General features: G+C 40.6%; 1 protein-coding gene across 1 annotated transcript in view; it reads left to right on the top strand.

Annotated features, from left to right (window-relative positions):
- LOC117552612 (inositol 1,4,5-trisphosphate receptor type 3-like) overlaps positions 1 to 10,000 on the top strand; it is a gene marked incomplete at its 5' end in the record, with an annotated part of 47,809 nt that overhangs the window by 22,390 nt on the left and 15,419 nt on the right. Inside the window, 13 exon segments of the mRNA XM_034226203.1 lie at positions 1,352 to 1,533; positions 2,210 to 2,358; positions 2,440 to 2,548; positions 2,783 to 2,876; positions 3,400 to 3,575; positions 4,601 to 4,760; positions 5,915 to 6,093; positions 6,836 to 7,036; positions 7,370 to 7,480; positions 8,247 to 8,342; positions 8,555 to 8,656; positions 9,298 to 9,381; positions 9,466 to 9,576. Of these exon segments, the coding sequence (XP_034082094.1) occupies positions 1,352 to 1,533; positions 2,210 to 2,358; positions 2,440 to 2,548; positions 2,783 to 2,876; positions 3,400 to 3,575; positions 4,601 to 4,760; positions 5,915 to 6,093; positions 6,836 to 7,036; positions 7,370 to 7,480; positions 8,247 to 8,342; positions 8,555 to 8,656; positions 9,298 to 9,381; positions 9,466 to 9,576 (1,754 nt within the window).

Here is a 10,000-nt window from a genome sequence, read left to right on the forward strand (position 1 = left end):
TACATCAACATGTGTCCCCCTCTTCTTCATGTCTCTTCTACATCAACATGTGTCCCCTCTTCTTCATGTCTCTTCTACATCAACATGTGTCCCCTCTTCTTCATGTCTCTTCTACATCAACATGTGTCCCCTCTTCTTCATGTCTCTTCTACATCAACATGTGTCCCCTCTTCTTCATGTCTCTTCTACATCAACATGTGTCCCCTCTTCTTCATGTCTCTTCTACATCAACATGTGTCCCCTCTTCTTCATGTCTCTTCTACATCAACATGTGTCCCCTCTTCTTCATGTCTCTTCTACACCAACATGTGTCCCCTCTTCTTCATGTCTCTTCTACATCAACATGTGTCCCCTCTTCTTCATGTCTCTTCTACATCAACATGTGTCCCCTCTTCTTCATGTCTCTTCTACACCAACATGTGTCCCCTCTTCTTCATGTCTCTTCTACATCAACATGTGTCCCCTCTTCTTCATGTCTCTTAAACATCAACATGTGTCCCCTCTTCTTCATGTCTCTTCTACATCAACATGTGTCCCCTCTTCTTCATGTCTCTTAAACATCAACATGTGTCCCCTCTTCTTCATGTCTCTTCTACATCAACATGTGTCCCCTCTTCTTCATGTCTCTTCTACATCAACATGTGTCCCCTCTTCTTCATGTCTCTTCTTCATCAACATGTGTCCCCTCTGTGGAAAGAGACTCTGAAAGTTTCAGGAACACAGATTCTCTCTCTTTTTGATCAATTTATATAAAAACCTGTCTGAAAATGAGCTGATCAGATTTTGGCCACTTTATGATGTCATAACGATGTGTTGTCTTGTGTAACCATTAGCCAATCAGCAACCAAGGTAACCCCCGCACCTTATCACCTGAATCTCCTCCTAGAGCACCATTGAGTTCTTTCTAACCAAATCTCTCTCAGAGGGGCGTGGGGAGGGGCTCCTTATTTTCATCTAAAGTAACAGACAGAGAATCAGCACTTTGGAAACAGGGCTGAAACAGAGGGGATTATGGGTAATGCTGCAATGATCTGTTTGGTGTTTCAGCCAATCAGAGACAGGTTCTGTATATATCTGAGACCTATAATATATTGATAAAAAACAGTATAATAGGGGACCTTTAAAACTTTGCATTATCATACATTAAATCAAACCACCAATATATATATCAGTATAACAAGCTCTACTGCAGAAAAATACAACAATCATGACTTACATGAGTAAAAGTAGCAATACTACTTAGTAAAATGACTTTGTTACAATAAAAAAGTCCTGCATTCAAAATCTTACTCAGGTAAAAAGGCAAAAGTATAAACAGTGAAGTTATTGATGTTTGATGGTTTCCCCTCAGCTAAGAGCCGCTCCATCGCGCTGCCTCTGGACCTGGAGTCTCAGATCAGCTGCATGCTGTCCAGCTCCGCTCTCAACTCTCTGTCTCGCTCCAACCCGAACTACAAGTCCTCGTCCCGCTCCTCCAGACCCGTCGCCCCCAGCAACCCCTGGGACTACAAGAACATCATCGAGAAGCTGCAGGTACGCCAGGCTGCAAATACTGTTATACGTGTGAAAACAAACCAAACAGCAAGTACAAAGACGAGCAACTTAAGACAGAGAACTCACAATATGCCACAAATCTAAAGCCAGAAATAAATTGGCAAATTCTAAAACGATGAGATAATAGATTACATCCTTTAAAAAACAAAAGTGTTGTCTCATGTGAGGCATAAATAAAAGAAAGAAAATAATCAAATGTGATTAAGCACAATAGGGTTTGGCTTTTCAAAGCATTTATTATTGTTATTAACACAATTTTAAAGTGTCACGTGATTTAAAATAACAAATACTCTCATAGAAGATTTTGGCAGTATTGTTAAACTTGTGTTTTTCAGTGTGTCTGTCAATCAATAAATCAATCAGAGTTTATTTATGTTGCCCAAAATCACACATTTAACATTTATCTCAGGGGACTTTACAGTTGTACACAATATGAATATGACACCCTCCATCGTCAGACCCTCACAAACAGTTAATGGGGAAAGATGGAAGAAACCTCGGGAGAGCAACAGAGGAGGATCCCTCTCCCAGGACGCAATATATGTCCTGTATAAATTAAAAAGATAATACATGTGTGTGTGTGTGTGTGTGTGTGTGTGTGTGTGTGTGTGTGTGTGTGTGTGTGTGTGTGTGTGTGTGTGTGTGTGTGTGTCAGGACATCATCAACACTATGGAGGAGCGTCTGAAGCCTCTGGTGAACGCGGAGCTGTCGGTGCTCGTGGACGTCCTCCATCAGCCGGAGCTGCTGTTCCTGGAGGGGACGGACGCCCGGCAGCGCTGCGAGTCGGGGGGCTTCATCTCCAAGTAGGTGCCGCTCCTCTGAGTCCAGATATACTGGTACACATACAGAGGGATGATGGGTAATCTGTGTGTGTGTGTGTTTAGGTTGATCCAGCACACCAAAGCACTGATGAACGCGGAGGAGAAGCTGTGTATCAAAGTCCTGAGGACTCTGCAGGAGATGCTGATCCGCACTCTGGACTTTGATGAAAAGGTGAGTAGGATTATTGACACGACTTTAGGATTGCCAATTCAAATTGTGCATGGTGGAACAGTTAAAATAACAATAAACAACTATGCTAACAGTTGTTTTATTCAACAGAAAGTGCTCTTTAAGTTAATTTGATGTCTTTAATCAAACAATCAGATTTTAAATTGCCCGTGAGCATGGACTATATTGATCTGATCAGTCAGGAAATCAAGAACCCTTTCTGTCGTGTTGTTCCAGGGAATTTCCCTGCGGAAGGTTTTGCTGCAGAACTACTTGTTTCCAAACAAGAAAAACACCCCGAAGAACGACCTCGCTGAACTCGGAGCTTCAGGTATGTTGCTTAATACCAAACGAAATGACAAAGAAGGATAACGGAAGAGGAAAGAGACCAGAAAATAAGGGAAGAAAGGCTATTGTGCTATTTTATCACCATTTTCTATATTATTATTCTTTAAACAACAACAACAATCATGTAACAAAAGGCCAGCAAGGCAATACAAAATGAAAATATAAGGCTAGGGATATGTCTTCATGTTATTATATTCTTCAAGATACATCTATTAGCTATTGTTCCAGTCAAATGTGTTTGTTTCGAGGCTTGTATAGAGTCCATTTTCCCACTTCCTGTTTCTTGCTATCTCAATTTATAAGTCAGTTTTTCCATCAAAAATATTTCTTCCACAATTGTTACCCTTTGGTTTTTCGTTGCTGGTGCTTCCTTACCCCAATTCCTAGTGATAGCTTTCTGGCTGGATATTAGCAGAATTTTGATCAAATATCTGTCACTTTTATCCATTTTCTATATTTTATTATTTACCCTATTCACCTGTAGCATCTCTTTATATGTGTCTCAGGTGTGGAGCAGGAGCGCGACTGGGCGGCGGTCGCTGCGGTTCAGTGTCGTCTGGACCGAGAGGGAGGAACCAAACTCTTCACTGACCTGGTGATGAGCAGCAAGAACGACAAGATCTTCCAGGAGTGCATCCAGCTGGCCATCTGCCTGCTGGAGGGGGGGAACACAGAGATACAGGTACGTACAACAGCAATACATCTCCAGTGCAAACTCTTACCTCATCATGCTGCCCCTCTACATATCCACTTACATCTCACACAAGCAGTACAGCTATACGATATCAACATGACATCACTCTGTCCGTCCCCTCAGTGCGCACTGAGCTTGGGAAAAAAGCCATATCATACTCTGCCCCCTCGACCTGGAACACACTTCAGCAGGAACTTAAGCTGACCAGTTTGATACCCATCACGGATTTTAAACTAATTTAAAAAAAGCTGGAGAAATCATCCGTGGGTGTTTGCACCTGCTATATCTGACTATATGAATTTTGAATGACTACTTTTTACGATGTTTTATTTGAGTGTTGCCTCTGTGTTTGGTGTCCTGTCTGTCTGTAACTTTGTGTGGTGGTGTTACCACTGAACAGGTCTCTCTTGAGAATGAGACCCTGTGTCTCAATGAGATTTTCACCTGTATAAATAAAGGCTAAATAAAATATCATAATCCCTAGATATTACCCACACTTAAACTACTACTTCCACAGGATCAGCAGCGCACTAATAATGATTCAAAGCATGGAAGATTGACTCAATTACAAATATACAGAGTATGATAGTCTTGGATCATTGTTTTTAAGGCCAACCAACGTATTTGAAATATTTTAGAAAATATATTTGTTCAAACTCAGTTGCAGAATCAGATTTTAAATAGCCTATATACTGGGAATACATTGTCGGGGAATTAAGCTAGTATTTTAATATATAAATACATTTGTGTTAACTGACTAACCCAACTTAAATGCTCATCCACATTTAAAAAAAATATTTAATACATTTGGTCTTATATAAGTGGATTGAAGGGACATTTTCATCAAACTCAAATCTTAATTATCTTTTTATCATGTTTGTCATTAAATTATGACACAGTTGATGCATTTCTCCCTTAACTTAATGTATTTTACTTTGGGATTAACAAGCTACAGCAGTCTCAGATCTCTGTGAATGAACCCGGTGTTTAAACTCTCTTTGGTTCTCCTGCAGAACTCCTTCTACAAACTGATGATGGGCGACAACAAGTCAGAGAAGTTCTTCAAGGTTCTCCACGACCGGATGAAGGAGGCTCAGACGGACATTAAAGCCACGGTTTCTGTTAACGTTGGAGAGATGACGCACAAAGCCAACGAGAAGGAGCTGGAGACCGGTGAGAAACTTCATTACCCTGAGAAACCTGATGTTTGTTTTTTGTTTCATGTCATTTTCTCAATAATATGTCTTTCTATTATACGATGGTTTTATTTTAAAATGTGTTTTTTGTCTCTTTGCTTCGAGTATGTTAACCACTTATGTTCAAACACTTCGCTCAGTTTTATATTCTTGATCTTAATTTAAAAAGCTGTAATAGTTGGAAAGGAAAATTGTAATTTTACAAGAAAGAAGTAAGGTTATTCAATTATTAAGGAGTTTATTGGTAAAGGATCATCATCGATGACCTGAGGAAGTTATTATATTAAAAATGACGACTTCTTTTGGGTTTTAAAAAACGTACAACTTTTTCCCCGAATGTTTTGATCAAAATATTTAACTTCACTTGAAGACACATTCCAGATGTTAACTCTACTTTTAGCTCAGCAGGCATCTTTCTATTTTTAGCACACTTGTCTTCCAAGTCATTAGTCTAGTTGTATTTGCAAAAAATCTGTGTTTTTGGACATTTTGCTAGTCAGTTCTGTCACAGAGGATGTTCCTGATAATGCTTATATTATCACAATCCTATTCAGTTAGTTTCACAGCAAACAACAGATAGATTTACAAAAATAACAGCATGATTGAATATTTAATGGAAACAAACTTGTCAACAAAATATTGACGTAGAGGATAGGATAGTAGTAGATAGGATCAAACCTAAGAGCAACGCCTATTAGGCCCAGGGTCGCAAAATGGGGGGTCTAATGGCCCCTTTTCAACTTCATAATTCATCTGCCCTTGCACAAACACCAAGCTGAAAAACAGTATAATACGGGACCTTTTAAGATCTAAATAAAAGCAGAACAATCAGTATATAGTATTCCCCATGTTTTTATTTTTTATTATTTTATCCCATTTTATGCTTTGCTCTTGCTGCTTGTTTTACACTGATTTTATGTCTTATTTTTTACTGATGTAAAGCACTTTGAACTGCAATCCCCTGTATGAAAGGTGCTATATAAATAAAGTTATTATTATTATATATAAAAAACAGTCACTTCAATATCTTTATTTGACCTTTTAAGCTGTACTTTGCTGCAGAGTTTTAGTCTCCTTATATCTCTCTGAATCCAGTTGTTTGGCTAAGCAGTTGTTCCCCTCCGTCCTCAGTGCTTCCCGTCGCAGTGGGTCAGTCCATCGCCCCGGCGGTGTGCCCCCCCGCCCTGCCGGTCCCCGCTGCAGCGGAGCAGAGGGAGGTGGAGGCGGAGGTGGGCCCCGCCGTCACCATCATGAAGCCCATCCTCAGGTTCCTGCAGCTGCTGTGTGAGAACCACAACCAGGACCTGCAGGTGGGTTCCGCTGAACACACAATTCAATTCAAATGTATTTATATAGCCCAATATCACAAAACACATTTGTCTCAGAGGGCTTCACAAATCAACAAACATGAATGATAATGTAAAAACAACAAACATATCTGAGAATATAGTAAAATGACTAGATGATAACAATAAATACTGAAGACATACCAATAAACCAGGGTGGACCAAATCTGAGTTAACCCAGAAATCTGAGTCCGATTTTCAGAACTATATCAGTCTCATCTGGGTCTTCAGTAGTTTAGCTTAGTTTAGAAAAACTATAATCCTAGTCTAGGCTAGTCCAGAGTTTAAACATACCTGACCAACATGTCAAACTCCCTAAATAACTACTTTTACCTTGTTTTTGTTTTTTTAACCTGAACACAAATAGAATTGCAAAAACAGTCTTTCGAACTTTTTTTCCCGAACCATTAACAATTTAAAAACAGCGTCTAGTTTTATTAAACTGATTCAAAATGAAGGCTTATAAAAAGCTCTCTTTGAGTTTGTGTACTGGAAAAATAAAACTGTATAATTGTTAAAGGAGATTGAAAGTGACTGTCATTCAGGAAATGGTCCCAGTCTGTAAACCTCTCATTAAAGTGAGATTCATTGTTATTGCAGATTAATGAGGCTTTATCAATCTCTTACTTTGTTACTGAAATACTGCTGTAACGCACAAACAGAGGCTGATCAGATAAGGAGAGAGTGATCTTGAATGTGTTTGCAGAACTTCCTGCGCTGCCAGAACAATAAGACCAACTACAACCTGGTGTGTGAGACCCTTCAGTTCCTGGACATCATGTGTGGAAGCACCACCGGGGGCCTGGGGCTGCTGGGGCTCTACATCAACGAATCAAACGTCCACCTGATCACTCAGACCCTGGAGACCCTCACTGAGTACTGCCAGGGCCCCTGCCAGGAGAACCAGGTACGCTCAGACATCACAGAGAATCTTTTTAATATGGCTTTTCATTTCATTAGGATCACTGTAGGTGTTTTATCTTATTCTGTATTTATTTTAATATTGTTGTCATGTTTTCTGTACTTTGGGCTGCTTTGTGCACGAAAGGTGCTATACAAATAAAGTGTATTATCACAGAGACGGTTATCAAGGCAGGTATACTCCCTCTGAACATGGACACTCAGGGTGTGTGTGTGTGTGTGTGTGTGTGTGTGGTGTGTGTGTGTGTGTGTGTGTGTGTGTGTGTGTGTGTGTGTGTGTGTGTGTGTGTGTGTGTGTGTGTGTGTGTGTGTGTTGCAGACGTGCATCGTGACCCACGAGTCCAACGGCATCGACATCATCACGGCTCTGATCCTGAATGACATCAGTCCTCTGTGTCGGTACCGGATGGAGATGGTGCTCCAGCTGAAGGTGCGTTAGTTTACCTGTCCATGTGCACACTGTGTGTTTTCTGTCTCTTATAGTGATGAACCTGCAGAGAATCATGAGCTGGCAAAAATAAATCACTCTGATTGGCTGTTCAGCTCAGCGAATCAGTGCATGAGAAGCTAAACGGAAGTGAAGAAGGCACACACAGACGGCTATTATTTTTCATTTTCCAGTACCGCACTAAACATGTTTTCGATTATAAGTCGTTATGTGAAACAGTCTGTGATGGACGAGAGGGAAAATGGAACGCACGCTATTTGTTGTTTGTATATATCACGCAGTCTGTCTTCCGGTTGCCTCTTTTGAATTAAGAATACACACTACCGCCGCCTGCTGGTAAGGAGAGTTATTGCCACTCACGCATGCGCACTGCGTACGTGCTACTTGGCCGTCGGCTGAAGTCTTTGCGGTGTGTTCCAGTGCGACTTTTTGGCCAAGACGCAGAGACCTGAGGCGGCACAACATTCGGGTCCGTCGTGACGTGTTCTTTGGTGTCAGTTTGGTGTGCCAAGGCCTTTAGTTGATCTGGCCCACAACTTTATTCCTGGTTCACTCCAAACACTTTCACCATGTTTTTCCGAATGTTTTAATATGCTTGCCATTTTAACTTTAATCACAGCAACATGTTAATGTAATCATTTATTGTTCCTTTACCTGGTGGTTCATATGTGACCTATACGAGGTATACACTTCATCCTGTCGTCATGGTGACACCTGTTGTTTAACTGTTTAATTTCCATGTTTCCAGGACAACGCCTCCAAGCTGCTGTTGGCTCTGATGGAGAGTCGCCATGACAGCGAGAACGCAGAGAGGATCCTGTTCAACCTCCGACCCCGAGAGCTGGTGCCATTATTTACACTAACTTTATTTAAAGAAGATGTTACTGATCTGTGTGTAGAAAAATAAATGACTGTGTGTGTGTGTGTGTGTGTGTGTGTGTGGTGTGTGTGTGTGTGTGTGTGTGTGTGTGTGTGTGTGTGTGTGTGTGTGTGTGTGTGTGTGTGTGTGTGTGTGTGTGTGTGTGTGTGTGTGTGTGTGTGTGTGTGTGTGTGTAGGTGGAGGTCATAAAGAAGGCCTACCATCAGGAGAGTGAGTATGAGGGGGAGGACGTCTCCCCCCGTGAGGTCGGACACAACATCTACATCCTGGCTCAGCAGGTGACTAAACACAAGCTCCTGATTGGCTGAATCCCACTCCTCTCAGTCCGTGGGTCTGTCGTGTTTCTGTTGGAAGATCCAGAAGTTAGCATCTCCCCGGATTCCTAACGAAAAAGCGAAAACAGTTTTTTTTTAAGAATGTTGTAGAAAAAAATACCTTTGGCGACTACATAGTGATACAAACACAACACATCTATTACAAAACAAATAAAACATTACAGTTTCAGCCCTTAATAGAGGGGTACAAATTATAATACAACTAAATAAGCAAATACCATAAAGGTATACTTCACATAAAGCCAGAACATGGATGAATCACAGTTTGATAGCTCTGACTGACCCGTGCTGTGTTTGAGGTCATATCTGCTCCTGCTGGCAACTGTTTTTTCATCCAATATAATACAAATAATAAATAGAGTTTTCAAAATCAGACAAACATACAAACAAAAACTAAGATACAGTAACTAACACAAACAGAAAGTAGTAAAACATAAATAAAATAAAAGGCAATTCTAAAATAATTGTGTTTTGAGGTATGACATATGCTCCTCCTATCTTCTCAGCTGTAGGAAAAGAAACGGTGTTTGTAATTCTCTGATTACGTTTTCTCTCTTGTTGTTTGTTTGTGTGTGTGTTTGCAGCTGGCGAGACACAACAAGATGCTGCAGAACCTCCTGAAACCTCAGAAGAACAGCAAAGAGGGCGAGGAGGGGATCTCCTCCATGGTAAACCCCCGCCCTTCTACATCTGCAGCGATGATGCAGTACTAATACTCACTTTATAATACTCTTTGTGTTTCCTGTCTGCAGCTCAACCTGAACAACCGTCCTCTGTCCCAGATGTTGAAGTCCACCGCTCCAGCTGTTGTGGTGGAGCAGGATCCGCTGGAGTACTACGACCTGCTCACCTCACAGATAGAGGTACCGTAATAAAATAACATAAGATCAACCTTTGTTAATCCATGGTGGGAAATGCAGGAGTCAGAGCAGCAACAGCAATAAGAGAGAAACCGTACTGCTGTGAGGACAGGTGAGAGGTTGCATACGTTAAAAAATGAATAATAATTATAAATACAAATAACAAGAATAGAACTCACAGTATTTAAGTTGACTTCTAAAAGAATATGAATGAAGGTTATTATGCATATGAATACATATATGTATAAATAGATATCTACCTGCAAGTGCCAATCCAAAACTGTGAATGTTCTACTACAAACTAATACTAATTAAAGTAATAGAAGACGGATAAAGTCCAATTAAAAGGGGATGTCGATAATTAAAGGCAAAGAAAACAAATTACAACATTCTTTTCAGTTTCAGCTGTCGTTTAAAATGTCCATGA

The sequence above is a fragment of the Gymnodraco acuticeps genome, unplaced genomic scaffold (assembly GCF_902827175.1).
Source record: "Gymnodraco acuticeps unplaced genomic scaffold, fGymAcu1.1, whole genome shotgun sequence".
Classification (NCBI taxonomy): Eukaryota; Metazoa; Chordata; class Actinopteri; order Perciformes; family Bathydraconidae; genus Gymnodraco; species Gymnodraco acuticeps.